Consider the following 27,973-nt stretch of genomic DNA (forward strand, 5'->3'; position numbering starts at 1 on the left):
AAGACAGAATTCTTTCCTGTACTTCATTCACTTTATTGTTCAGAAGTTTTGAAGGCTCTTTCTGTGCCTAAGAATATAGAATGTGAACTAGGCCATCACATGTGATTTGTTGCCCTGTTTGAAGTATGCAAGTCGAGAAGCAGCATGAAAACAGCCAAATTTCCATAGACATTTTTACTGTCCTATTGTCTAGTCTAGTTTTCCTCTTCTTTCTGCTGCATCCAAGAACTGCGCAAAGCTGAAGAATCCATCTGTTGAAAGCAGTAAGGGCTTCTCTTTGCAAGTAGCTTGCGACCAGCTGCTAACCTTCTAATAGTGATTGTACATATTATGGTATTTCCTCTCTGGGAAAAAAAGAAAAAAGGAAGTGTTGTGCAAGCTATCCCTCAAACGGTGCAATCCTGTATATATCTATGCAGAAGCAAGTCCCACTGAGTTCAATGGGGCTTACTCCCAAGTAAGTGAATATAAAATTGTAGCCAGCATTAGATTTTGACTACTCCACCCAAGAAAGGAATGCTGTACTGCAAGCAAACTGAGTTTTAAGGATCTAAGTATTCAGGTAGAAGGTGTTCGCTAACACGATCCAGAAGGAAGGCTGGCGTGCATTAAGAAGCTCAATATAAAGGAAACCCAAAAGAAATTTGTATTCTGACAAGTTTGTCAACAACAACAACAACAACAACAACAACAATAATAATAATAATAATAATAAATAATTAATACTCTGCCCATCTGGCTGGGTTTCCCCAGCCATTCTGAGTAGCTCCCATCATCGTTGTCATAGTAGTAATAAAGTGGTAAAACATCAAACATTAAAAACTTCCCTAAACAGGGCTGCCTTCAGATGTCTTCTAAAAGATGGTTGTTTATTTCCTTGACATCTGATGGGAGGGCGTTTCACAGGGTGGCTGCCACTGCCGAGAAGGCCCTCTGCCTGGTTCCCTGTAGCTTCACTTCTCGCAGTGAGGGAACTGCCAGAAGGCCTTCTCAGTAGTGGCACCCGCCCTGTGGAACGCCCTCCCATCAGATGTCAAGGAAATAAACAACTCTCTGACTTCCAGAAGACATCTGAAGGCCGCCCTGTCAAACTTGCTCAAAGTATGAAGCCCAGGTCTCCAGTTATTCTGCACCTTTCCCATTAGATCTAGAGGCCTTCATTTGTCCTGGAGAGGACAGGTGTCCTTTCTTGACCACACGTCTGATGTCATGTTGCATCAGACCTTCAAGGTCCAAGGGGAGAGCAGCAGATCACTTACTTGGGACTTTGTGGATGGATCGAACAGGCCTGTTGAGCACGTCGTCTTCTTCAATATGGCAAGTGTAGATCTCGTGGAGCAATACAGGGTAGTGCAAGACGGATACCACCCTGTGGGACCCATCCTGCTTCTCTTCCAGGATGTCTGATTTGGCGTAGCTGGAAATGTCCTCTTCCCTTCGGTTCCGCCAAGTTACCTTTGGCATGTGATACCAGCCTGCGGAGATGCACTTGGCCACAAGTGTGTCATTGACGGTGCTGAACTGCACCTGTGGCTCTTCAGCATCTAATTGTTATGGAAGGAAAAACAAAACAATTAGTGACTTAGCTAATTGCAGCTTGGTTAGTAATTGCTCTGGGGTCTCTGAAGAAAGAGGCAATTTTGGAAGGAAAAAAATCTTGTTAGAACGACTCTTTCCTTAAGATTAACGTACAGAAAACCAGCTCCATGACCCTACCTTAATCTTAAATTCCAAGTTTCTGAAGGAGAAAAATAAGAGAACTTACACGAGTCTAGACTGTGGGAGGGGATAAATCTTAACAGTTCTTATTCAGGCATGTGCCATTTTGTAAAACCCATCCTGAAATTGCCCCATTCACTCTTACAGCCCATTTCTATTCAGCATCTATATTCACGATCTTATCTTTTACTCTGTCCATTTTCATTTCTGCTTCTCTGAAACTTACGACTATTTATCCCTCTGGTCTTTTGTGGATGGCCAGGGTTGTGGGGTTTTTTGGTGACCTGTCCCCAGTTCATCTCCTTTTATCCCTTACTCTACCCAGTCCACATTCATCTCATTCTTTTGTCCTCTTTCCTCACACAGCCACCCAACATACCACGATTGTAAAATATTTAAATGGCGGCTATACCCAGCCCTAGTGTGGCTGCTATTGACTGCTTCCAAGTGATGGAGAAGTCTGCTAACCAAAGGCCACTGTGTACAGTGGTACCTCGGGTTAAGTACTTAATTCGTTCTTAACCTGAAACTGTTCTTAACCTGAAGCACCACTTTAGCTAATGGGGCCTCCTGCTGCTGCTGCGCCGCCACCACGTGATTTCTGTTCTCATCCTGAAGCAAAGTTCTTAACCTGAAGCACTATTTCTGGGTTAGCGGAGTCTGTAACCTGAAGCGTATGTAACCCGAAGCGTATGTAACCCGAGGTACCACTGTATTGGATTTCCTCAAACCTGGAGTCAGCACTCTCGGTGATAATAGGGATATCAGACGTACACACCTTCCTATTTTCACCTGTGCAATATTCAAGTGCATTTAAATGTCTTACCTTGCACGAGGAGCTTCACTTTCCTTTGCCCCCTGCCCCGTGAATTGTATGCCTTACATATGTATATTGCCTCATCAGAAAACTGGACTTGCTCCAACATGAGTGCCAGGCTGCCATCGGCGATCTCCTCCTCGTCTACCCAGACTCTCCCCTCATATAGCGAATTCCGCTCCTCCAACTGTTCCTGGTTGTTGCTAAAGCTGTATATCAGCTTTGGGTAAAACTGGTAAAAGTCGTGGAGCCCCACAAAAAATTTGTAAAATTCCTTATCTTCCACTTCGTGTTCTTCCTTAATATCTTCCCTCTCCCACGTAAACGTCAAGCCATCGGTGCCGTCCACAAAGGAGAACTGGCAGGGCAGAGAAATATTGTCGAAGGGACGTACTTTGAATTCCGTCATTGCTGCATCTATGGAATGGAACAGTTAGTACTCCGCTAGCTCAAGTGCTCTGCTGATTAAATCAATCCATCAATCAATCAATCAATCAATCAATCAAGCCACTGGTTTCTTGATCAATCGCCTACCTTTCGGCGTTGTTCTAAAGAATTACATCAACATAACATGTGAAGCATTCTGAATATTTAACACACACAAAAACACCCTATATGAATGCTAAATCTTGTTATTGTGCCTAGTCCTGTAACTAAACCCTTGCCTTCCTAATTTAGCTCTCTGAACAGTGAACCAAAAGAACATGCTGCCCATTTAACCAAACTCATTTTCCCACTTGCACTCAAGCGTAGAATGAGTAACACATTGTTATCCCAACATTTGTTCTCTTGCCTTCAATTACTAGAAGTTTTTTTAAAGGGTGTAAGTGCTTTACATTCGCTAGTATTTTACCTAGTAGAATTGTGGTGAGTTTTTTTTAATCTTCTTTTAAAATAAACATATTAGTATGATGCTGTAGTCTTGTCAAAGTTCCATGCTCGGGGGGGGGGGGGGCGTGCCGCAATTGTGGTTAAGTGAGATTCGTTTAACTTAAATTAAGTAAATACTTAAATGGCAAAAGGCTAGAAACTGTTATAATCCAAGAAAGACACTTGCAGCTCTCAAAAGCTTGAAAGCCCATAAATGTGAAATTTCAACTCCTCTCCAAAAAGGAACATTTCATTCCACACCGACCACAAACATTCCACTTGCCTTCCTGACATTTTGAGCCACTTACCAACGTGATACATCAGCAAGGTGAGCAGGAAGGGAGAGATGAGGTTCAGAAGGGAAGCCATCTTTCTACAAAGCGAGAGATGCAGAGCTTTGGATCAGGCTTCCTGCGACCCCTTCCAGGCTCCAGGGCTCCACGCAGGCGGGTGCCACCACCTGCCAACGAAAAACGACTTCTCAGCCAGCGACTGCTCCTAACAAGTGCATCACTCAGCTTCTTTGCCTCTGTGCTCATCCAGCACCATGTGTCTTAATTCCAGGAGGAGAATTAATGAGCTTACAGTACACATCACAGGAGCAGAACGCAGATGGAGGAGTTTTGTTTGAGAGCCAGTGTGGTGTCGTGGTTCAGAGCGATAGTCTCGTAATCTGGGGAACCGGGTTTGCTTCCCTGCTCCTCCACCTGCAGCTGCTGGGTGACCTTGGGCCAGTCACACTTCTGTGAAGTCTCTCAGCCCCACTCACCTCACAAAGTGTTCGTTGTGGGGGAGGAAGGGAAAGGAGAATGTGATCCGCTTTGAGACTCCTTTGGGGAGTGATAAAGCGGGGTATCAAATCCAAACTCTTCTTGTTGTTGTTTTTCCTCTATTTCAGTTCATGCACATTCTTACATTGCTTACTTTGGTCTAGCTCTGTTGGCCTTTAAAACAGGTAAGGAGTGGTGTCTCCTTGGTTTTCCTGCCCATTTGTCCTGAAAAGAGTGTTCGTAAGCACATGGTAATAATAATAATAATAATAATAATAATAATAATCATAATAATCATAATAATCATAATAATCATAATAATAATAATAATTGTCAGGGGTTCAGAAGGAGGGACACAGGAGGGGGAGCAAATGGAGAGTGAGGAGGAGGAGTACGAGGGGGGCGCAGGCAGTGACAGTGGCCAGAGTTATTCCACAAGCCTCTCTAGCGAATCGGAGGACTCACAGAAGGGAGCGCCGGTGGCCAGAGCGAAGGGGGGTCCAGGGGGGAAGCCCCAGGAGGAAGGGGCCAGCGGGGAATCCCTGAGCAGCAGCTGGAGATCAGGACCAGCGTCTCCACCAGAGCGCAGTGGGGAGGGGGAGTCCCAGGAGTCGGGACCAGTGTCCTCACCACCAGAGGGAGGAGAGGAGTCAGGTTTGGCAACACCCACATCAGGAAGCGGGGAAACGGTCAGAAGGAAAGTCACCGGCTGGGCGCGCGCACCAAGTTCAAATGTACAGGAGGGCGGCACAGCGGGAAGCCCGGGAAGGGAGCCAGGTCCTAAAGCCCGCCGGAGGGAGGGGCAAGACTCAGGAGGCTCAGCGTCAGAGGAGTCCAGGAAGGAGGGAACCCCAGAGGGCAGAAGGACCCAGCGCAGGAAAGAGCAGCGCAAGAGGTGGAGCCGGGCTAGAATCTTAAACTGGTGTGGGTGGAGCAGTGAGTCAGAGGGGACTTGGCCGGTCTAGCGTCAAGACGTGGGTCTGCGCGCCCAGAGCTTGGAAATGGAAACTAAACTTTAATAAAGACTTTTGTATATAACATCCACTGGGCGTTGGTCCTCTGTGAGCTGGGACCTAGCGGCAGTCCTGACAGTAAGTCCCCTCTCGTCATTTTCCACCAATTTTAAAACCTCGTGGAGTGTGGGAAAGCAGCGAGGGGTGAAGATTGGTGCTTCGCGAGCTCACGAAAACCAGGGAAATGACTACCGAAGAGAAGATAGCGAGTCTGCAAAACACAGTGACACAGCTGAACGCAGAAATTTTGGCGTCCAGAAAGAAGGAACAGGAAGCAGCTGCTGCCTGCCAGGATCTGCGAACCAGGTTAGAAGTGCTAACTACACAGAGGCTACCGGCCACCAGACCAGAAGGGATTGGGCTGGGGAACAGAGGAGGGAGCCTTGTGTCTCACTTCAATGGGGACCTGCAGGAGTATCCTAACTTCAGAGCAGATGTACTATATGCACTGCAGCTGCTTGACAAGGACTTTAAAAATGAGGAAGAAAGAGTGGGATTTATTGTTTCGCATTTACGGGGAGAGGCGAAAACGTGGCTGCGCAATCTCTGGAGAGATAAGGATCCAGCCCTCCAAGATGCGGGTGCCTTCCTTAAAGTGATGGATGCGTGTTTTTTGTCTGAGATTGATGTGGATATCGCTAGGAAACAGATTCACGGACTAAGACAAGGTAGAGCCACTGTAAGGCAATATCATTCACGTTTTTTCGCATTGGTGAACGCATTGGGGTGGGAGAGAGAATCGCCTGCCGTCAGAGATCTGTTCTGGGAGGGGCTGAACGGAGCTGTGAAAGACGAAATTGCAAGGGGGGAGAGACCCCAAACCACCAAGGACATTGTGGAGAGGGCACTCACCATTGGGGTTAGGCTGGAAGGACGCTCTTGGGACAAAGAGGAAGGGCATTGGGGCCGCACGCCAACGAAAGCACCACCCCCCTTTCCCAAGGAAGCGGCGCGCGCTCGATCCATGCCTCCACTGGGAGGAGGAGAGGAGCCGATGGAGATAGGTGGTGCTAAGGCTCAGTCCACAGCCGGAGCCCTAACGCCGGGAGCAGTCAAAATGAAGCCTCCTAGAGGGACCAGGAAGTGCTACATCTGTGACAGTGCTCAGCACATGGCGAAAGAGTGTCCCCAGCGGTTTCACAAGCACACTGCAGCCGCAGCGACAGTAACAGAAGCAGTTCAGCAGAGTGAATCACAGCAGGAAAACTCCACTGTCTGGCTGGAAATGGAGTCACTGGGGGCCAGCCAGACAAGTCAGTGAAGCAATCCCCAGTAATGTTACAGCCCACAGACCCCCTCCCACCCAAACCAGTAGTGCAGCTCACCGCATCCCTTCAACTTCCCAATGGGCTCACTGTGGAAATCCCCATTACGATTGACTCTGGGAGCAATGCAGATTTTATAGGCATGGACTTCATCCAGCAACATGGCATAGCCCTTCTGCCAGCGACGGTACCTCTGAACGTCGTCACGGTGGACGGCAGGGAGCTACTGGGAGGGCAAGTGCTGCAGCAGACGCCGCCAATGGTGATGCGCATTGGTAATCACCGCGAAGTCATCAGCTTCAACGTCACCCGCCTGTCAGACACGCCCATTGTGTTGGGCATGAGTTGGCTGGATAGGCACAGCCCGGCATTAGCTTGGTACCAGCGGCAACTGACCTTCGGCTCCTCCTACTGCGCAGAACATTGCATCCTGGCTGACTTGGACGATGAGGGGCACGAGGATGGACCACAGCTGAACTTGGGCATGTTGCAAGCGGTACCTAACAAGTACAAAGAGTTTTTGGAGGTCTTCTGCGAGAAAGAAGCGGACAAGCTGCCTCCCCACAGACCCTACGACTGCAAGATTGACCTCCTGCCGGGGGCGACGCTCCCGACGGGGAAGCTGTATTCCATGTCTGAGGATGAATTGCAGGAGCTCAGGGAGTTCATAGATCACAACTTGAAGCGGGGATTCATCCGAGAGTCCAAGGCGGTGGGGGGCAGTCCTGTATTCTTTGTAAAGAAGCGGGACACGCCCCAAAAGAGGCTTGTAGTTGATTACCGCGTCTTAAATGCGAAAACCAAGCCCTCAGCCTTCCCCATGCCCAAGATCGATGACCTGCTGGCGACGGTGCGGAAGGGGCGCATCTTTACCAAGTTGGATCTACACGGAGCGTACAATCTCATACGAGTGAGGGAGGGTGACGAGTGGAAGACGGCCATGTTTACGCCGCTGGGCACCTATGAATATAGAGTTATGCCTTTTGGATTACAAAATGGCTCCCACTGTTTTCAAGCATTCATGCATCATGTCTTGGCGGGTCTTCTCTACAAGAAGTGCGTCTGCTTCCTGGACGACATCCTCATCTTCTCGGAGTCGCCGGAGGCTCACGAGAGAGATGTCAGGGAAGTACTGCAGCGGCTGCGGGAGCACCGGCTTTACGCCAAGCTGGAGAAGTGCCAGTTCGACAAGACGGAGGTGGACTTCCTGGGCTACAAACTGTCCGACAAGGGACTCACCATGGACAGTACCAAGGTACGGGCAGTGCTGGACTGGAAGAGCCCACGCAATCGAAAGGAAGTCCAGAGGTTTGTCGGCTTTGCCAACTTTTATCGCAAGTTCATCAAAGGTTTCGCCATGCAGACAGCGGCCATCACTGACACCCTCAGTTCCAAGAAGAAGAAGTTCATCTGGACGGAGCAGGCAGAGCAGTCCTTTCAGAAGCTCAAGCACCTCTTCGCGTCCGAGGAACACCTGCTACACGTGAACCCCAGCAGGCCCATGAGAGTGGAGACGGACGCGTCAGACAGGGCCGTGGGGGCCGTCCTGTTGCAGCAAGACCACCAGGGGGACTGGAGGCCGTGCGCTTTCTACTCCAGGAAACTCAGCAAGTCGGAGCAGAACTACACCATCTGGGACAGGGAGTTATTGGCCATACATGCAGCCTTCAAGGCGTGGCGGCATTTCCTCGTCGGGGCCAAACACACGGTGCAGGTCCGTACAGACCATAAGAACTTGGAGTACTGGCGCACGGCGAGGTTCCTGAACCAGAGACACATCCGCTGGGCGGAGTTCTTTGCAGATTTCGACTTCAGAATAGAATACATCCCTGGAAACAACAACATCATGGCGGACGCGCTGTCCAGGAAACCGCAGTATCTCGAAGAAGAGGCGGCGGCGGCGGCCAAGCATATTTTCGCACCAAAGGCGTGGGCATGCGCGTCAGCCACGGTGGACCTGGACGCGGTGCGTCGCGCGCTGCAGACGGACTCCTTCGCGCGAGCCAAGATGGAGGAGGTGCGTAGCGGCACGGCGAGGGACGACGACTTCCAAATACGCGACGGCCTGCTCATCCGCAAAGGAGCCCTCTACGTGCCGGGAGACAACCTCCGCGCGAGGGTCCTGCAACAGCTGCACGACGCGCCCAGCGCGGGACACTTCGGCAAGGAGAAGACGGTGGACCTAGTGGCCAGAGACTTTTGGTGGCCCAAGATGAGGGGGGATGTCGCGGAATACGTCAGGAGGTGCGACACCTGCCAAAGGGCCAAACCAGTGCACCAGCCGCCGGCGGGCCTCTTGGAACCGCTACAGACACCGTTCGAACCGTGGGAGAGGGTGGCCCTGGACTTTGTCACGGATCTGCCCAGCTCGAGAGACAAGACGGCAGTACTCGTGGTAGTAGACTTGTTCACCAAGATGGCCCACTTCATTCCTTGCGCGAAGGTGGCCACAGCCGAGCAGACCGCCAAGCTGTTTATAGACCACGTGTTCAAGGTGCACGGCCTACCACGGTCCATCCTGTCCGACAGGGGGCGCCAGTTCATATCCAACTTCTGGCAAAAGCTGATGGGTTTCCTGAACGTCAAGGTCAGCCTGGCGTCGGCGCGACACCCGCAGACTAACGGACAGGCGGAGAGAGTCAACGCCATCATGCAGCAGTACCTGAGATGCTACGCGAACCAGCAGCCCTCGACCTGGGTGGACTACCTACCGCTAGCCGAGTTTGCCTACAACAACGCGAAACACGTGTCCACGGGGGTGACACCGTTTTTCGCCAACAATGGGCGGCATCCCAGAACCTTCCCGGGTTTAGAGAAAGTGAGGGAGGGGGAGCCGCAGGGAGCAGAGGCCGTGGCAGCGGAGTTGCAGGAGATCCACGAGCAGCTCAGGAGGCAGTTAGAGATGGCGAAACAGGCTTACAAAGTGCAGGCAGACCGACACAGGAGGGTTGGGGAAGACATCCGGGTAGGAGACTGGGTCTGGTTAGCAGCCCAGGCAGTTCTGGCCAGATCGTTGGCCAAGAAGAAGCTCGGGCACAAGCAGCTAGGGCCTTACCAAGTAGAGGCGCAGATCAACCCAGTGGCCTTCCGGTTAACACTCCCGGAGGGGTCCAGAATGCACCCGGTCTTTCATAGATCAGTGCTCACACCCTACAAAGAGCCCCACAGGTTTCAGGCACCAGGGACAGCGCCAGACCCGCTCAGGGAAGCGCCCAAAAAGGGGGGGTCGCCGAGAAGGGGGCCACTCAACGAAGCCACTGAGATTTTAGACTCAAGGTGGGGGGAGGACGGGATTGAATATCTTCTCGCCACAGAGGACACCCCGGCCAGCGCCAACAGGTGGGTGCCGGATTACGCATTGGAGGAGCAGTTGCTCAAGGAAGAATTCCATACACTTTTCCCGCACAAGCCTATGCCGGCGGGCTTTTTCGATGATTGTCTGTTCACACCCACACTCTCGGCCAGCACTTTCCGGGGTTTCTCGTCAGCGGAGGACTCGGCTCCGGGAGGCAGCTCCCCAGAGGGATCGCTCTCAGGTTTTGGCACGGGGGGATCTTACTGGTGGGAGGACCAACCCGAAGTGGGATGGCGCAGAGACGTGCCGGAGGGACCCTGCGAAGTGGCGGCACCTCAGGCGACAGGGGGAGAAGGGGTTGTGAGTGATTTGGGGGCGGCCTCAGATTTCGAACACACCGCCCAGGAGATGGAAGCGGAGGGAATCGCAGTCAACGAGCCCATGGAGGACTTTCCGGACTTCTCACGATGGCTGCACGCCTCGGGGGACGAACTGTATCCTGAACTCACCCCGACAACTCTAGAGCACCCGGAACCCGCACCTGAAGAGGGGGAGGGGGAAGGGGGGGCTTCGAGGGGGGGATGGATGTCAGGGGTTCAGAAGGAGAGACACAGGAGGGGGAGCAAATGGAGAGTGAGGAGGAGGAGTACGAGGGGGGCGCAGGCAGTGACAGTGGCCAGAGTTATTCCACAAACCTCTCTAGCGTATCGGAGGACTCACAGAAGGGAGCGCCGGTGGCCAGAGCGAAGGGGGGTCCAGGGGGGAAGCCCCAGGAGGAAGGGGCCAGCGGGGAATCCCTGAGCAGCAGCTGGAGATCAGGACCAGCGTCTCCACCAGAGCGCAGTGGGGAGGGGGAGTCCCAGGAGTCGGGACCAGTGTCCTCACCACCAGAGGGAGGAGAGGAGTCAGGTTTGGCAACACCCACATCAGGAAGCGGGGAAACGGTCAGAAGGAAAGTCACCGGCTGGGCGCGCGCGCCAAGTTCAAATGTACAGGAGGGCGGCACAGCGGGGAGCCCGGGAAGGGAGCCAGGTCCTAAAGCCCGCCGGAGGGAGGGGCAAGGCTCAGGAGGCTCAGCGTCAGAGGAGTCCAGGAAGGAGGGAACCCCAGAGGGCAGAAGGACCCAGCGCAGGAAAGAGCAGCGCAAGAGGTGGAGCCGGGCTAGAATCTTAAACTGGTGTGGGTGGAGCAGTGAGTCAGAGGGGACTTAGCCGGTCTAGCGTCAAGACGTGGGTCTGCGCGCCCAGAGCTTGGAAATGGAAACTAAACTTTAATAAAGACTTTTGTATATAACATCCACTGGGCGTTGGTCCTCTGTGAGCTGGGACCTAGCGGCAGTCCTGACAATAATAATAATAATAATAATAATAAATAATTTATTTATACCCCACCCATCTGGCTCAGTTTCCCCAGCCACTCTGGGTGGCTCCCAAAAGAATATTAAAAACAGAACAAAACATCAAACATTAAAAACTTTCCTAAACAGGGCTGCCTTCAGATGTCTTCTAAAAGTCAGGTAGTTGTTTATTTCCTTGACATCTGATGGGAGGGCGTTCCACAGGGTGGGTGCCACTACCGAGAAGGCCCTCTGCCTGGTTCCCAATGCAAATTAACTATATTAGGTATGCTGTTGGTGGGAGCAATTTCCCACCCACCCCCATCTTCCTGGTCGGTTGGCAACAATATGTTAACTTTGCCCCGCAGTGCAAGCAGACATAAGGAAGATAGCCATGGATAAAATCTGAATGCTTTCTGAACTGGGAAGAGGATGGGGAGGGAGGTGCCAAACCCTGTCCCTTAAGTTGTCAGTTAAAAAATAAATCACCCAACCAACCCGAACTATTTTTCTACCCACAGTGAGGAAAAATAAGGAGCCAGCATTTTCTCCTGCAAGTGAGGAAGCAGGTGGACAGCAGTGGTTTTGACTGGAAACGTGCCCCATGACTAAAAGGTTAGGTATCTCCTCCAGCCCTAAGTGCTGTATATTTGGGTTAAAAGTTGAAAGGCTGCATTAAAATAGAATTTTCCACCAACATTTGGAGATACTTATTGTGCACCCGACCACCATGTCTAGTTTACCGTATTTTTCGCCCCATAGGACGCACACACATTTCCCCTTCATTTTTGGAGGGGAAAAAGTGTGTCCTATAGGGCAAAAAATACGGTAACCCTCTGTTTGTTCCCTTTGAAAAGCCCAACATGGAAAATTATAGATACTTCTGACAGGAACACTTGCATTCTGTGCATGGGCAGAGGAACCACAGTCCCATTAAGTTCTTTTCTGCATAAAGCAGCAACACAAAGGTTACTCTATTTGCCAGCTTACCTGGATAAATGAGCCCGTATCCAGTGCCCAAATGTGCTGAAGCACCAAGGCGATTTCAGGAGAGGATGATGCAGAAAAACTCTTAGGAAAATGGGGAAGCTGTTTGGCAAAAGTGTTACTAAAAGGCATAGATAAATGGGATTGAATTCTCATTGGACGGGAAGGTCATTCATTCATTCAATGTATGACCTCCCTTTCTGCATAGAGCACTAATAACAGTTAAAATTAGGAAATAGAAGAGTGTTTAAAAAAGCACAATTCAAAGTGTTGGTGCTGACCTATGAAGCCCTAAATGGCCTCAACCCAGTATACCTGAAGGAGCGTCTCCACCCCCATCGTTCTGCCCAGACACTGAGGTCCAGCGTCGAGGGCCTTTTGGCAGTTCCCTCACTGCAAGAAGCCAACTTACAGGGAACCAGGCAGAGGGCCTTCTCGGTGGTGGCACCCGCCTTGTGGAATTCCCTCCCACCAGATGTCAAGGAAATAAACAACTACAGTACAGTGGTACCTCGGGTTACATACACTTCAGGTTACATACGCTTCAGGTTACAGACTCCACTAACCCAGAAATAGTGCTTCAGGTTAAGAACTTTGCTTCAGGATGAGAACAGAAATTGTGCTCCGGCGGCGCGGCAGCAGCGGGAGGCCCCATTAGCTAAAGTGGTGCTTCAGGTTAAGAACAGTTTCAGGTTAAGAACGGACCTCCAGAACAAATTAAGTACTTAACCCAAGGTACCACTGTATCTGACTTTTAGAAGACATCTGAAGGCAGTCCTGTTTAGGGACGTTTTTAATGTTTGATCTTTTATCCTGTTTTTAATATCCTGTTGGAAGCTGCTCTGAGTGGCTGGGGATGCTTGACCAGATGGGCAGGGTATTATTATTATTATTATTATTATTATTATTATTATTATTATTATTATTATTATTATTTAGATTAGGCTCCCGAAAGCAGGTTCACAGCCTCGCTTCGCCCCCCCCCCGTCTTTGTGTAACCTGATGCGCCCCAGCGGAGAACTGCTGGCGACGCGCCTTCTCGCCCTCAGCTCTCCACTAAATCCCAGCCCCCGCCCCAGTTCTCCTCCCCAGCCAGCCATGTGCTGCGTCGCTGGCGCCGCCACCCTCTCCCACATTCTCCAGAGATCTCCAGATCGCGTTGCCAAGGCGCGCCTCGCCGTGCGTAAAGCAGGGCGCAGCTGCTCTAGCCCAGCGCGCTCCGTGCGTAACCAAGTGAACGGTTTCTCTTTCCAGGGGAGGGAAGGAAGGAAGGAAGGAAAGAAAGAAAGGGGAAACGGGCAGCTGACGGGCCTGAAAGCTATCCGAGAAGTCCACGCCACTTTGGGAGGTAAAGGGGGTGAAGGAACAACTCCGGGGGGAGGGGAGCGAAGCGAAGAGAGACTCCGCCTGGAGAATCTGTTCTCTTGGCGCACTTGGCGACACCCAAGGAATGGGGAACGGTGGAAACGAAAGGGCGAGGGAGAAGCGAAATGCCACTCTATTTCGGGCGGAGAGGAGGGGAGCCAAGGGCTGATTCGCTCCCCCCGGGAGAGGGCAAGGCGCTGGGTTGGGGGAGGCAGGGGCCGGACCTGTGTTGCCTCGGTTGAGGAAGGGATCGGCCCTCGCTGACTTTGTCCAGGGTCAGGAATGGAGTCCTCTGTGCCCCTCGGGTCTCCTGCAGTTGAAAGGACAGATCACAGTTGGAGACAGGGCCGGGAAAAGGGAGTGTGGCACAAGCCATCTCGCAAATTCTGTTCTGTGCGCTTATGAAATGGTCAGAATAAAGCAAAGACAATGCTTTGTGGCTTCTCAAGGACAGCATGGCATGAGCGTTTGTGGGCTAGAGCCCATTCTAAGTGAGAGACAAGTTTGGCCAACTCATGTCTTTCCCTCTGGGATAAGAGACTCGATCCCTTCTGACTCCCAGTGTAACCAAAGCTCTTGTGACATAAGGGGGCAATTAGTTTTGTTCAGGGCTGTCTTCAGATTTGCAGAATTATTATAACACACACACACACCCTGACATACACCCAGCTTTATTCTGAGCACAGATATGTCAATATGAACTTAGCACAGCAAGAACATTTGTGGAGCGGTTCGGATACCATTAGAGAGTTATAGAATGTGCTGTTTCTGTAGAGACGGATATGGGAGAGACATGTTTTGTTGAAACCGGGGCAGATGCAACATGGTATTTCTCTCTGTGTGTGTGTGTGCTTCTCCCAAGCACTCATTCCTTCTCTGGGCACTGCTATGGATACACAATTTGACTATCTGTCTCCAGGCACGGAGGTTGTCTGCAAGGGATTTCCATATGGCAGGGTTCATGTCCCGTTTGCTGACACCTTTGTAACACAACAGTTGGTCAGTCATCAGGCCTGGTGCCTGAAGCCAGCTTTTTCATTAATATTTTGGGTGAAGCATAAAAGGTAAAGGTAAAGGGACCCCTGACCATGAGGTCCAGTCGTGGCCGACTCTGGGGTTGCGGCGCTCATCTCACTTTATTGGCCGAGGGAGCCGGCGTACAGCTTCCGGGTCATGTGGCCAGCATGACTAAGCCGCTTCTGGCGAACCAGAGCAGCACATGGAAATGCTGTTTACCTTCCCTCCAGAGCAGTACCTATTTATCTACTTGCACTTTGATGTGTTTTCGAACTGCTAGGTTGGCAGGAGCAGGGACTGAGCAATGGGAGCTCACCCTGTTGCGGGGATTCGAACCGCCGACCTTCTGATCGGCAAGTCCTAGGCTCTGTGGTTTAACCCACAGCGCCATGCCTTGCTGTAAATAGAGTGGAATAACCTGGGACTTTGAGGCTTCTTCCTTTTGTAGGGTGGGGGAACTCCTGTTTTTAAAGAGCAATGATGATTTTCTGATCGTATTGTCTATTAATTCCTATTATTATAGGAATATTGGGTGGTTTTTTTTATTTTTATCATCTATTTTGTGGTTTTATTTCTTGATTTTATTCTGTGAACTGCCCTGAGGCCCCCAGGTACAGGGTGGTATATACAATAAATAATACTAATAAGAGTACTAATAATTGTTATTAAAAAGTTGTTGTTCTTTGTTTTCCAGGAGATGTCTAACACTCGGGAGTTACACGAGGAGCCGACTAGCGTGAGCAAAGCCCTTCCTGAGGCAAAGGAATGTTCCAGAAGCACGTGCCCCCTTTGCGCTCAGCTCTTCTCTGCCCCTAAAATACTGCCCTGTTTACACACCTTCTGCACAGCTTGCCTAGAGCAGCTGGAGCCCTTTTCAGACCTGGGCTTGCCAGGCGAAGACTCGGACTCTAGTCCAGAAGGGCCTTGTCTCCAGAGCTGCCGGCCGCCGCCATCGCCGCTGCTCAGCCTCCTCTGTCCCGTCTGTGATGCTGAGGTAGATTTGCCACCAGGAGGGATCAAAAACTTGACCACCGACCACATGGCTCTGAAAGAGGTGCTGTTGGAGACCTTGCAGGGTGAAGGCCTTGGCTTAGCATGTGACCTCTGCGTGGATGGAGAAGCTGTGAAGCACTGCCAGGCCTGCAGGGTCTGCCTTTGCCAGTTTTGCTGCCAAGCTCACAAGTACGTGTGTCCTGCCCAGACGGAGCTATAGAGTTACCCTACATAATTTTGTGGTGCCTTCCTGCCTTTTATGCCCGTTTAACAATCACAGTAAATAACATGCAGGAGACTTGAACAGACCCCCTTTTATCCTTTAAACTGAACAACAGAATTGGAAGGAAGTGAAAAGGCTACAGAAAGTAGGGTAGAGGCTGCCTGACCCTTCGCTCCCTGCTACTTCAGCTGCTTTCCCACCTGCAGGTAAAATGATATACAGTGGTACCTCAGGTTACAGATGCTTCAGGTTACATACACTTCAGGTTACAGACTCCGCTAACCCAGAAATAGTACCTTCAGAACTTTGCTTCAGGATGAGAACAGAAATCGTGCTCTGGCGGTGTGGCAGCAGCAGGAGGCCCATTAGCTAAAGTGGTGCTTCAGGTTAAGAACAGCTTCAGGTTAAGAACAGACCTCCAGAACGAATTAAGTACGTAACCAGAAGTACCACTGTATTATTATTTCCCCAGCCACTCTGAGCAGCTACCAACAGAATACAGTGGTACCTCTGGTTACGCACTTAATTCATTCCAGAGGTCCGTTCTTAACCTGAAACTGTTCTTAACCTGAAGTACCTGCCGTTAAGAACGGACCTCCATAAGGAATTAAATACTTAACCTGAGGTACCACTGTAGTATCCTTTTTTTCTTTTATACTGCAGATGCAGTTTAGGGCTTTCAAGGTCAGCACCAACACTTTGAATTGTGCTCAGAAACGTACTGATAGCCACTGTAGGTCTTTCAGGACCAGTGGTCCCAGCGGCCACTCCCAGTCACCAGTCTAGCAGTCGCATTCTGGATTAGTTGTAGTTCCCAAGTCACCTTCAAAAGTAGTCCCATGTAGAGCATGTTGCAGTCGTCCAAGCGGAAGATAACAAGAGCATGCACCACTCTAGTGAGACAGTCTCCGGGTAGGTAGGGTCTCAGCCTGCGTACCAGATGGAGCTGGTAGACAGCTGCCCTGGACACAGAATTGACCTGCGCCTCCATGGACAGCTGTGAATTCCAGGCTGCGCACCTGGTCCTTCAGGGGCACAGTTACCCCACTCAGGACCAGGGAGTCCTCCACACTTGCCTGCCCCCTGCCCCCCAAAGTAGTAATCAGGATTACTGTCCCAGTGTGTGTGAGTAGGAATGGTTTTTCTTGTGCTTTGCGGGTGTCGTTTTCTGGGATGCTTAGACGGCTGAACTTTGCACCTTACTCTTCTAGGCGGCAGAAGAAAACCGCTGCCCACCCTGTGGTGGAGCTGCAGGACTTGAAGGGCTTCACCCACATGGAGAAGCCCATCCAGTGCCTTTTGCACCCTTCGGAGGAGCTGACGCTCTTCTGTGAGCAGTGCGACATGTCTGTGTGCCAGGAATGTGTGGTGGGTGCACACCGACAGCATCCCTACAATTTCACCAGCAACGTTATCCACAAGCACGGAGACTCCATTCGGGAGCTCTTGAAGATCACCCAGCTGAATATGAGGACTCTGGAAGGCGCGCTCAGCCGTATTGAAGAGGTGGGCAGTGCCCTCAGCAGCCACGTGGAAGCCGTGGCACGAGAGATCTGCGTTTTTGCAGACGGCTACGTGAAAGCCGTCGAAGAGCACCGAGACCGGCTGCTCAAGTTTCTGAACGAACTGAAGGTCCAAAGGGAGAGCCTGTTGCATTTGCAGAAAGCCCAGCTGCTCCAGCTGCTCCTGGATATGCAGACAGGAGTGGAATTCACTGAGCACCTGCTCACCAACGGCTCGGACCTGGAGATCCTCCTTACCAAAGGAGTGGTGGAGAACCGGCTGAGCAAGCTAACCAGCGTGGACTGCAATATCCACCCTCTTGCGGACGACAGAATCCACTTCTCTCCTCAAAAGAAGGCCGGCGTATACCATGGCTACGAAATCTTTGGGGCCGTTCTCAACAAAGCAGCTCATCCAGCCAAGTGTGTCCTGCAAGGAGCAGGTAAGGGGATGGTTTCTAGCAGCATAAAGACATCATAAGATGCTCCACATCCAATTCTGGAGCAGAGCACAGCCATCGTGGCTAGTAGCCATCAATAGTTCTCTCCTCCATGAATTTGTCTAATCCTCTTTTAAAGACATCCTAACTGGTGGCTTGGGACGCAGGTGGCACTGTGGGTTAAACCACAGAGCCTAGAACTTGCCGATCAGAAGGTCAGCGGTTCGAATCCCTGCGATAGACCCCATTGCTCGGTCCCTGCTCCTGCCAACCTAGCAGTTCGAAAGCACATTAAAGTGCAAGTAGATAAATAGGTACCGCTCCGGCGGGAAGGTAAATGGCATTTCCATGTGCTGCTCTGGTTCGCCAGAAGCGGCTTAGTCATGCTGGCCACATGACCCGGAAGCTGTACGCTGGCTCCCTCAGCCAGTAAAGCGAGATGAGCGTCGCAACCCCAGAGTCGGCCATGACTGGACCTAAATGGTCAGGTGTCCCTTTACCTTTACCTTTAACTGGTGGCTACCACTGCCACTGTAGGGAGGCTGTTAACCTGAGAATGTCTTTCTTTTTTTAATAATAATTTTTATTAGTTTTCAATTACAACAATCCAACAATAGCCTCATTATAACAAGGCCAAATTATAATACAATTAATAATGCCAATCATTGAGATGCCAAATTATACAATTTAGGTGCCTCCCCGCATGCTAGAATTAATGGTTTGATGATTTTCTTTATTTCTGCATTCCAAGATCTTATAAATTTCAATCATGCTCCAGTCCAAATCCCAACCCCTTATATCGCAGCTGCAGTTTTAGTGACTTCCATTTGTGGCTAAATATCTGTTTGGTTTTTTGTTGTCAGAATAAACTGCAGACGTCTGATCTCCCTCTAGACGAAGAGAAGGGATGATAGCTCTGCCTCCTTTTTTTTTTTAGCAAATGTTTTGTGCCACTGGAGAAGTGGTAATTCTGTATTGATTTGTTTTGGATGTTTGTATGTGAAGCCAATAAAAGGTTTGATGTATTGACACATTGAATGATTTCTACGCTTACAGCTGAAGCATTCAAACTCTCTCCTTCCTGTGTGTGGCAATTATTCTGTCCATAGTGTTTCTTCCTGTCCTTGTAAAATATTATATCTATCTTTTGTCAGCTGTTGCTGTTCTCCAGCATGCCTTGGGCAGTGCTAGTGTCCCATTGTTGTTTCAGAAGATCTTTACACACGTCTGTTTAAATGCAGGATTGTAGCTCAGTGGCAGAGAACATGTTTTGCATACAGAGAAAACACCTGAAGCTCAGTGCCAGAAGCCTTGGACAGTAGTGAGGAAGAAAGGGCAGAGTCATTTAAGGGAGGTGAAATATACTCTGAGTCGAGAGTGGATTTCATGCTCTTTATTCAGCTCATAGTGGTGAGGAGGAATGAAAGTTTCCCCAAAGTATTGGCTTTATATACATTATTCACACAATGGGCCCCATGTGATTGGCTAATTCCAGAATTCTCCTGTAGGCCAATCAGGTTGTGGATTCACTTCCATCTGGAGCTGGATTGGGTGGCTCCTGCAGACCAATCATACTGTTGCATTGTTCTAGGACCAATCAGACTGCTGCATTCTGAATCCTATTCTAGGACCAATCAGACTGCTGCAATTTGGATCCTATTGTTCTGGGACCAATCAGACTGCTGCATTTTGGATCCTATTCAACTGAGTACATAACAGGAGGACAAGGCTCTTCATATTTTCTTCCCAATTCCTCTGCTCTGCTTTTCCAGATCTCGGCAGCACTCATCAGAATGAGCAAGCCGGCTTCACTCTGGTCTGCAAGGACGCTTCCGATGAGCAGATGGACAGAGGAGGGGAGCCCGTCCGGGTGTCCATTTTCCATAAAGACAGGAAGGATTGGTTGGTAGCTATTCTGCAAAGTGTTGTCCGTTTCGGTCTCTTTCACGTTTCCTTTTAAGAGTCCCTCCCCAAGCACATTCATGAGCACGAAAAGGGTAAGGAGGTGAATTGCCAGAATCAGAACAGTGGCGGAAGAATCGTACCTGAGAGTCCAGGTGAAGGGATGCATGCAGATTTGCGACAGCCTGCGTTAATTTAGGAGTATACGGGCACTTGAATAGTGAATAGACGGGAAGACATGAGCATCAGCCAACGAGGAGTGACTTGCATCTGGTGGTTGTAGCAGGTGAAGATATTCATTTGCATAGTGGCAACTGGAACACCTGAAAACTAGGAAGATGGGATATGTATATATGCCTTTGCCCAGTGCTTTTTTTCTTAAAAAAAAAAAAAAGTTTAGGGGCACTCTCCTTTTCCTACTCCTATTGAAATACTGCCCCTCAATGAGGCCAAACTTATATTCACAAAATGTTTAGGGGTATGCGTACCCCCAGAAAAAAAGCACTGCCTTTCCCCCATTTTAGCCTCTCTTGCCTATTTTATTTCACTTTAAATATGTTGTAAACTGCCTCAAGATCCTGGTTAATAATAATAATAATAATAATAATAATAATAATAATATTTTTTTATTTATACCCAGCCCACCTGGCTGGGTTTCCCCAGCCACTTTGGGCGGCTTCCAACAAAGATTAAAAATACATTAAATTAGTAGGAAAGGCATAAAGACTCCAAATTAATAGATATTAGGCATTTTCCTTCTGTCTTTCCAAAAGGAATCTTTGCTGGTGGCAGGCATGTTTGCCTCCTTCCGTGAGTCGCCCTCTGATAGTAGCTGCTCATGTGAGTAAACCAGTCCTAGGCATTGCCATTAGTTGAGGTGAGCTGGCTGTGATGAGCAACTCCCTGAGTCTCAAAGAGCTGGATGACAACCTTAAAATTGGATTAATTTAGCAAGTTCAGTTTCTGATGGAAACACTCCATTGTGAGACTTACTGATTTAAGGCTTTCATCAATTCAATCTATTTCTATCACACCTTTCAACCAAAGTATCCAAATCGGTCCATCAGACCTTTTAGTACAAGACATTATAAAGGTTTTCAGAGCACTGTGGCCCAAATACAAATAGTTCCCATATATTCAGAAGTATAAAGTGTTCCTTTAGTGTATTTATAAAAAGCCCCTAAGATTATATCAAATTTGCTGGACGCTGGAGTTGCTTTATACTTTATTCTTCAGTGTATTAATTCCTAAGCATGCCATGCCTTTAATGAGCTGGATTCTAAATGTGTTTAACATTCCAGTAGGGTAATTCATTGCAGATATGCAAAAAGAAAACTTGTTGTTTCACAGCTTGTTCAAATCTGGTTTCTGAGTTTAGGTTTACAGAGCAGTGTTTTTGTGTCTAAGGAATTTGCAGTCATTTAAAGTTCCTGAAGAAGGAATCGTGTGCTTTGACATGCATAGAGAAGCAACAATAAGTACTCCATTGTCCAAACTAACACACGGTGCCAAATTCCTGTAAATCAGTACTGGGGACAGGGGACTTGGTTAAAATATTCACCCAGGGCAGATAGGAAAGGAGCACTGAATCCTTTCCTGGTACAGTGGTACCTTGGTTCTCAAATGCTTTGGTACTCAAACGCAGAAAACCCAGAAGTAAGTGTTCTGGTTTTCGAACATTTTTGGAAGCTGAATGTCCAATGTGGTTGTCAGCTTTTGTTTCCAGGGCACCTGCACCAATCAGAAGCTGCGCCTTGGTTTTTGAACATTTCAGAAGTCAAATGGACTTTCGGAATGGATTAAGTTTTGGGCTTTTGTTTTTGCTATTTATTTTGCGTTTTTGTTTTTGAGGCTTTTTTGGTTAATTTGTTTTTGTGGCTGTGTGGATAATTATCATCTACAATACAGTCTTATTTAATTTATATTATAGTACATTGATGATTGCTTTTATTTTATGGATCCATGGTCTCATTAGATAATAAAATTTCATGATAAATTGCTGTTTTAGGGGTTGTTTTCAAAAGTCTGGAATGGATTAATCTGTTTTGCATTCCTTTCTATGGGAAAGCGTGCCTTGGTTTTGGAACACTTTGGTTTTGGAATGGACTTCCAGAACAGATTAAGTTTGAGAACCAAAGGACCACTGTAGTGTTGTTGTTTTCCCCCACCCAAAACAGCCTTTCCTCAACTGGCTTTCTCATAGCATTGACTACTTCTTTATCTTGAAGAAAACAGGTGTGGAGAGTTGTCTAGTGATGTGAAGAATGTTCCCCAGTCACCAGTAAAAGTAAAGGGACCCCTAACCATTAGGTCCAGCTGTGGCCGACTCTGGGGTTGCGGCGCTCATCTCGCTTTATTGGCCGAGGGAGCCGGCGAACAGCTTCCGGGTCATGTGGCCAGCATGACTAAGCCGCTTCTGGCGAACCAGAGCGGCACACGGAAACACCGTTTTACCTTCCCACTGGAGTGGTACCTATTTATCTACTTGCACTTTGACATGCTTTCGAACTGCTAGGTTGGCAGGAGCTGGGACCGAGCAATGGGAGCTCACCCCATCATGGGGATTCGAACCGCCAACCTTCTGATCAGCAAGCCCTAGGCTCTGTGGTTTAACCCACAGCACCACCCGCGTCCCTTTAGTCACCAGTAGTATAGCTAGGGACGTGGGTGGCGCTGTGGGTAAAAGCCTCAGCGCCTAGGGCTTGCCGATCGAAAGGTCGGCGGTTCGAATCCCCGTGGCGGGGTGCGCTCCCGCTGCTCGGTCCCAGTGCCTGCCAACCTAGCAGTTCGAAAGCACCCCCGGGTGCAAGTAGATAAATAGGGAAGGTAAACGGCGTTTCCGTGTGCTGCGCTGGCTCGCCAGATGCAGCTTTGTCACGCTGGCCACGTGACCCGGAAGTGTCTCCGGACAGCGCTGGCCCCTGGCCTCTTGAGTGAGATGGGCGCACCAACCCCAGAGTCTGTCAAGACTGGCCCGTACGGGCAGGGGTACCTTTACCTTTACCTAGTATAGTTCAAATCCAGTCTTCATTTCTGCTTTACAGCAGTGACCTGATTCTGACACACAGGTCTATCACCATGACATCCAGATTGACTCTTCAGGTCCTGAAGTTGGAAAGAAGTTCATTAGTGGTTCAAAAATACCCGTTGTGGGATATCCTCAATTCTATTAAGCAACTCGCTACTTGAGACCTCTTAAAATAATCATCAACTTCATCAGTCACTGGATCAAAGTCTCTATACAAATGTCTTCCTTTTTTTTGCATGCCTAGCAATTATTTTTCTTTCCTCTCTGTCTTAAATCCAGTGTCATCAAGGCCAGCGTAACTGACAACCAAGATGGGACATACCATATTTCTTACATCCCTGAGGAACCGGGCAAGTACAAGGTCTGCGTCTTTGTCAGAGGTCTACATATACAGGTAACACTTTCTGCTAGCTTTTGTGGGTGTGGCTGATTTTGGGGAGTTAACCCAAAATGGGGAGACCTATGGCAAGAGCAGAAAAGGAGAGATAGGAGAGAGGACTTAGAATCGGAGCTTAAGGCACTTCTGAACTCAGCGCTTGCCCAGGGATAGGAATGGCTGAGGAGGCTTCTCAGTTGGCTTGAGCTTCAAGCTATCAAAGGGGAGTCAAGACACTTCTTCCTCCAACCTGGCTTTAAGTATCATCACTGCCTTAGGTGAATCCACTGGACTTTAGGGGGACAGGACATCTTCCCTCCATTTTCATTGGTTTAAGGGCTTTGGAAACATCTAAAGGCTATCGCCTTTCATTGACATGAAGAAAGAATACATGGGGAAAATGTTGACAAGTTTGATTGTCAGAGAACCACAACAACATAAGTTGGCCCAGAGGGTACATACCAGCTTTTGGATGCAACTCATCAGCATAATTTATACAAACACTTTAATAAATACATAGTAAGTGTGATTGTGTCCAAAGGACTATGACCCTGCAGGCATTATACACATATACAGTGGAACCTTGGTTTTCGAGTGACTCGGAAGCTGAACGTTCTGGTTTTCGAACGCTGAAAACCGGGAAGTAATTGCTTCCGTTTTTGAACAGGCTTTGGAAGCCGAACGGCTTCTGAGGCACATTTCTCAACTGAGTTTGCCGCCCGCCCGTTGCTCCTCAGTTGTCAAACGTTTCAGAAGTCGAATGGTCTTCCAGAACAGATTATGTTCGACAACCAAGGTTCCACTGTATTTAAGACTGGTAAACATTAGTCTAGGCAGAGGGCTTTCTCAGTAGTGGCATCCACTCTGTGGAACGCCCTCTGTCAGATGTCAAGGAAATAAACCGCTATCTGACTTTTAGAAGACATCTGAAGGCAGCCCTGTTTAGGGAAGTTTGTGTTTTAATTTGTACTGTGTTTTAATTTGTTGGAAGCCACCCAGAGTGGCTGGGGCAAACCCAGTCGGATGGGTTGCTGCATAATAATAATAATAATAATAATAATAATAATAATAATAATACTGTTTCAGAAAATGGTTGCTAGCCCTCTCCCCCACTCAAAGTAAGTGTAAGGCCTGTAATAACACCTCCTGCTGCTGCAACCTTTGATGTTGTATTATCCTCTAGTATGACATGCATAGGGACGCGGGTGGTGCTGTGGGTTAAACCACAGAGCCTAGGACTTGCCGATCAGAAGGTCAGCGGTTCGAATCCCCGCAACGGGGTAAGCTCCCGTTGCTCGGTCCCTGCTCAAAAGCACATCAAAGTGCAAGTAGATAAATAGGTACCGCTCTGGCGGGAAGGTAAACAGCGTTTCCATGCACTGCTCTGGTTCATCAGAAGCGGCTTAGTCCTGCTGGCCACATGACCCGGAAGCTGTACACCGGCTCCCTCGGCCAATAAAGCGAGATGAGCCCCACAACCCCAGAGTCATCCGTGACTGGGCCTAATGGTCAGGGGTCCCTTTACCTTTACCTATGACATGCAAATCTGTCCCTTTGGCAACTTGTTCTCTGCAGGGCTCCCCCTTCACCATGATTGTAAAGAACAAGTTCCGCCCCCACCGAGGCGTCTTCCACTGCTGCACGTTCTGCTCTAGTGGGGGGCAGAAGGCTGCGCAATGCGCTTGTGCAGGAGTCATGCCTGGTAAGTCACCCCTTTCCCATAAGCTACTGGGTCAGGCACACTTCTCACTTTCTCTCTCTCTTTTTCTTCAGGGAACTTTTAACGGTCTACAGCAGTGCCTCCCAACCTTTTTTGGGACATGCCCCACCTAAGCATCTCTAAAATCCTGATGCCCCCCCCCCAATAATAATTCTTACTATTCAAAAAGTGAACTCCTATTCGCATAGATAAAGTCTGAATGGCCATTCACTATTAATAACTCATTCTTGAATTGCCCTCCGTAAAAATCAAATTGCCCCCCTGTGGGGCATGTGCCCCACGTTGAGAACCATGGGTCTTCAGAAACGGGGCTTACCGATTTGCACAGCCACCAGGCTTTTCACATCACAGAAATTAAAATTATCATGCAGACAAAGGATATATCATTTATTTCAATTCATCCGTATTGTCCGAGAATAATTTTTACAATGCAATCCTGTCTGTGTATACTCAGAAGTAAGTTCCACTGTGTTTACTGGGGGTTACTCCTAAGGAAAGGGACGCAGGTGGCGCTGTGGGTTAAACCACAGAGCCTAAGGCTTGCTGATCAGAAGGTCGGCGGTTTGAATCCCCGTGACAGGTTGAGCTCCCGTTGCTCGGTCCCTGCTCCTGCCAACCTAGCAGTTCCAAAGCACGTCAAAGTGCAAGTAGATAAATAGGTACCACTCTGATGGGAAGGTAAACGGCGTTTCTATGCACTGCTCTGGTTTGCCAGAAGCGGCTTAGTCATGCTGGCCACATGACCCGGAAGCTGTACGCCGGCCCCCTCGGCCAGTAAAGCGAGATGAGCGCTGCAACCCCAGAGTTGACCATGACTGGACCTAATGGTCAGGGGTCCCCTTTACCTTTACTCCTGAGGAAGCATGTCAGGATCAAATAGCCTTTGGAGTGTTTCAAACACTTGACATGTGCAGGAGCTAGGTTGGTCTCGTTTATGCTGACAGAGTGGCTTACTTTAGCAGGTTGAAAGCAACAGTGACACTCCAATCAGGGATTCCTGAGTTGCACCTCAGCCCGTTAGCCACCTCCCTACACTGGATGCAAAAATGTCTCCAGCAAAATGGCCATAAGTGTAATAGCACAGATGAAAGAGTCCAGCCACCATCATTATAAAACAGACATCCAAGCTGGTAGATGGAAGGCAAAAGCTATTTTTACATTCATAACCTGGAACAGAATTTGTTTGTTTGTTTCCTGCTTTATCTCCATCTTTGTACAAGGTTGAATGTAGTCTTATCTCCTCTGCTGATAAATGACCTAAGGTCAGTAGTTCTCAAACTTTTTCCTCTGGGTCACACTTTCTGAATAAAAAATTATTGCACCACATCAAATATTTTATTGATAAGAAATCCATTGGTGGGGGAGGGGGGAGAGAAACAGCTCCAAGCAGTGCTTGGTTTGTGATATAGCGCACAGCAACTTTATGGGACATCCAGAAAGTAAAAACAACGCAGCTAAAGAAGAACTTGAATCACTCCCAAAATATAATTATAAACAATCCTCTTACTATGTGCCTACAATTCCCATCATCCCTGACCACTGGTCCTGTTAGCTAGAGATGATGGGAATTGTAGTCCGAAACATCTGAAGGGCCGGAGTTTGCCTATGCCTCAGCATGCAGACGAGCTCAGTGAGAGACTTATATTAAGTCTAGTTTGAGACAAACAAATTCTCATCTCCCCACCAGCAGAAAGAAGCCTTTCTCTTTTCTAATTGCCCTTGAATCTTCCTGCCACACTTGCCATCCTCTTCTGCCATGCCAGCATGCAGCACACCACACCTTTGGAGAACCGCTGCCCAAAGTGCAGGAAATGGCAAGTTTACTTGGAGAGCATTTCTAGTAAAGCAGTTTCTTTTCCAATGGGCAGGTGGCTATCAGGGCTGTGGTCACGGGCACAAGGACCACCCTGGCGCTCCTCACTGGTCCTGCTGTGGCAGCGTAGCTGAAGCCTCCGAGTGCTCCATTGGGCCGTCTGGCGAGACCTTGGGAAGGAGCCCACTCAGGACCGTGGTGCTCTGAAGGGATTCGGGCAAGGCGGCAAGGCTTCAGCCCGCAAGGAGTTACTCGGCTGCACTGGCCGCCAGAGAATCTCCTGCGTTGAGAAGATGAAACATGTCAAAATTAAAAAGTGCCTTCTATCCCACCTTTGCACTGTTTGTGAGAATTTATATGTGTGTGTGTGATTGGGGCAAGCTCTGGGAATTGTATACAGTGGCACCTCAGGTTAAGAACTTAATTCGTTCCGGAGGTCCGTTCTTAACCTGAAACTGTTCTTAACCTGAAGCATCACTTTAGCTAATGGGGCCTCCTGCTGCCGCCGCACAATCGCTGCGCGATTTCTGTTCTCATCCTGAAGCAAAGTTCTTAACTTGAAGCACTGTTTCTGGGTTAGCGGAGTCTGTAACCTGAAGCATCTGCAACCCGAGGTACCACTGTAATTGATTTCTGCTCAGTTACTTAAAAAAATTAGCTCAGTTGTTGGAACTATGCCAGGAAGTGCAAAACCCAGTTAAAGGTTTGTATGTTTTCAAAAGCATCATTACACCCAAGGTCAAATATGATGTGTGCTGAACGCTTTCACGCTACAAATGTAAAAATGGAGTTGGCAGGATCCTCCCTCTGCCTACACCAAGTTGGCTTGGCCTCTTTTGGGTCACTCTCCAACCGTTTAAAGGAGAAGGACACACTTAAAGTCTTCCTTTTGCTCTCTGGCTCTTACTACTTGATATGCAGCCCAAATCCTGTCCATACTTACTTGAAACTTGAAAGGTTGCATAGGACTGCAACCTGAATTTACATGCTTTTTCCCAGGTAGTTCTGGGCAGAATAAACACACTTGATGGTATCCAATTTCACATGGTCTTTCACTTCTAACTGCTTTCCTGCAAAATAACAGTCCAACTTCAGTGATGATTATCTGGAAAGTGACTTTATACATTGTGCTAAGATTCATCTGGTTTTGCAAGCTACAATAATTATGCAATCATGTCATGGCGGTTAAAGTTAAGTTATAGAACAGAGAAAGAACACCTAACTTTAAACCGAAAAAGACGCTCTTAAGGGTCAAACACCGAGGTTTTTAATTGTCAAAGTGAAATGAAATTTCTTCTGTAATTAGTGGAGCTGTACATCTAAAAGGGATGCGGGTGGTGCTGTGGTGTGAACCACTGAGCCTAGGGCTTGCTGATCAGAGGGTCGGTGGTTCGAATCCCCGTGATGGGGTGAGCTCCTGTTGCTCAGTCCCTGCTCCTGCCAACCTAGCAGTTCAAAAACACGTCAAAGTGCAAGCAGATAAATAGGTACCGCTCCAGTGGGAAGGTAAACGGTGTTTCTG

The 27,973-nt window shown here is 48.9% G+C and overlaps 2 protein-coding genes across 2 annotated transcripts; one reads left to right on the top strand and one right to left on the bottom strand.

The window, feature by feature from the left end:
- Positions 1-21: 21 nt before the first annotated feature.
- LOC310835080 (V-set domain-containing T-cell activation inhibitor 1-like) lies at positions 22-4,014 on the bottom strand. The gene is made up of 4 exons (XM_083719801.1): positions 3,715-4,014; positions 2,546-2,953; positions 1,260-1,544; positions 22-344 (listed from the first exon to the last, which is right to left on the bottom strand). The coding sequence occupies exons 1-4, from the start codon at positions 3,773-3,775 to the stop codon at positions 310-312; spliced, it is 789 nt and encodes a 262-aa protein (XP_083575927.1). The 5' UTR covers positions 3,776-4,014; the 3' UTR covers positions 22-309.
- A 9,137-nt stretch (positions 4,015-13,151) lies between these two features.
- Positions 13,152-26,782, top strand: TRIM45 (tripartite motif containing 45). Its single transcript, XM_083719144.1, has 7 exons — positions 13,152-13,420; positions 15,149-15,636; positions 16,882-17,615; positions 19,385-19,514; positions 22,822-22,936; positions 24,494-24,620; positions 26,507-26,782. The coding sequence occupies exons 2-7, from the start codon at positions 15,152-15,154 to the stop codon at positions 26,656-26,658; spliced, it is 1,743 nt and encodes a 580-aa protein (XP_083575270.1). The 5' UTR covers positions 13,152-13,420; positions 15,149-15,151; the 3' UTR covers positions 26,659-26,782.
- The last annotated feature ends 1,191 nt before the right edge of the window (positions 26,783-27,973 follow it).

Source organism: Podarcis gaigeae (genome assembly GCF_964106915.1).
Source record: "Podarcis gaigeae genome assembly, chromosome: 17".
NCBI lineage: Eukaryota > Metazoa > Chordata > Lepidosauria > Squamata > Lacertidae > Podarcis > Podarcis gaigeae.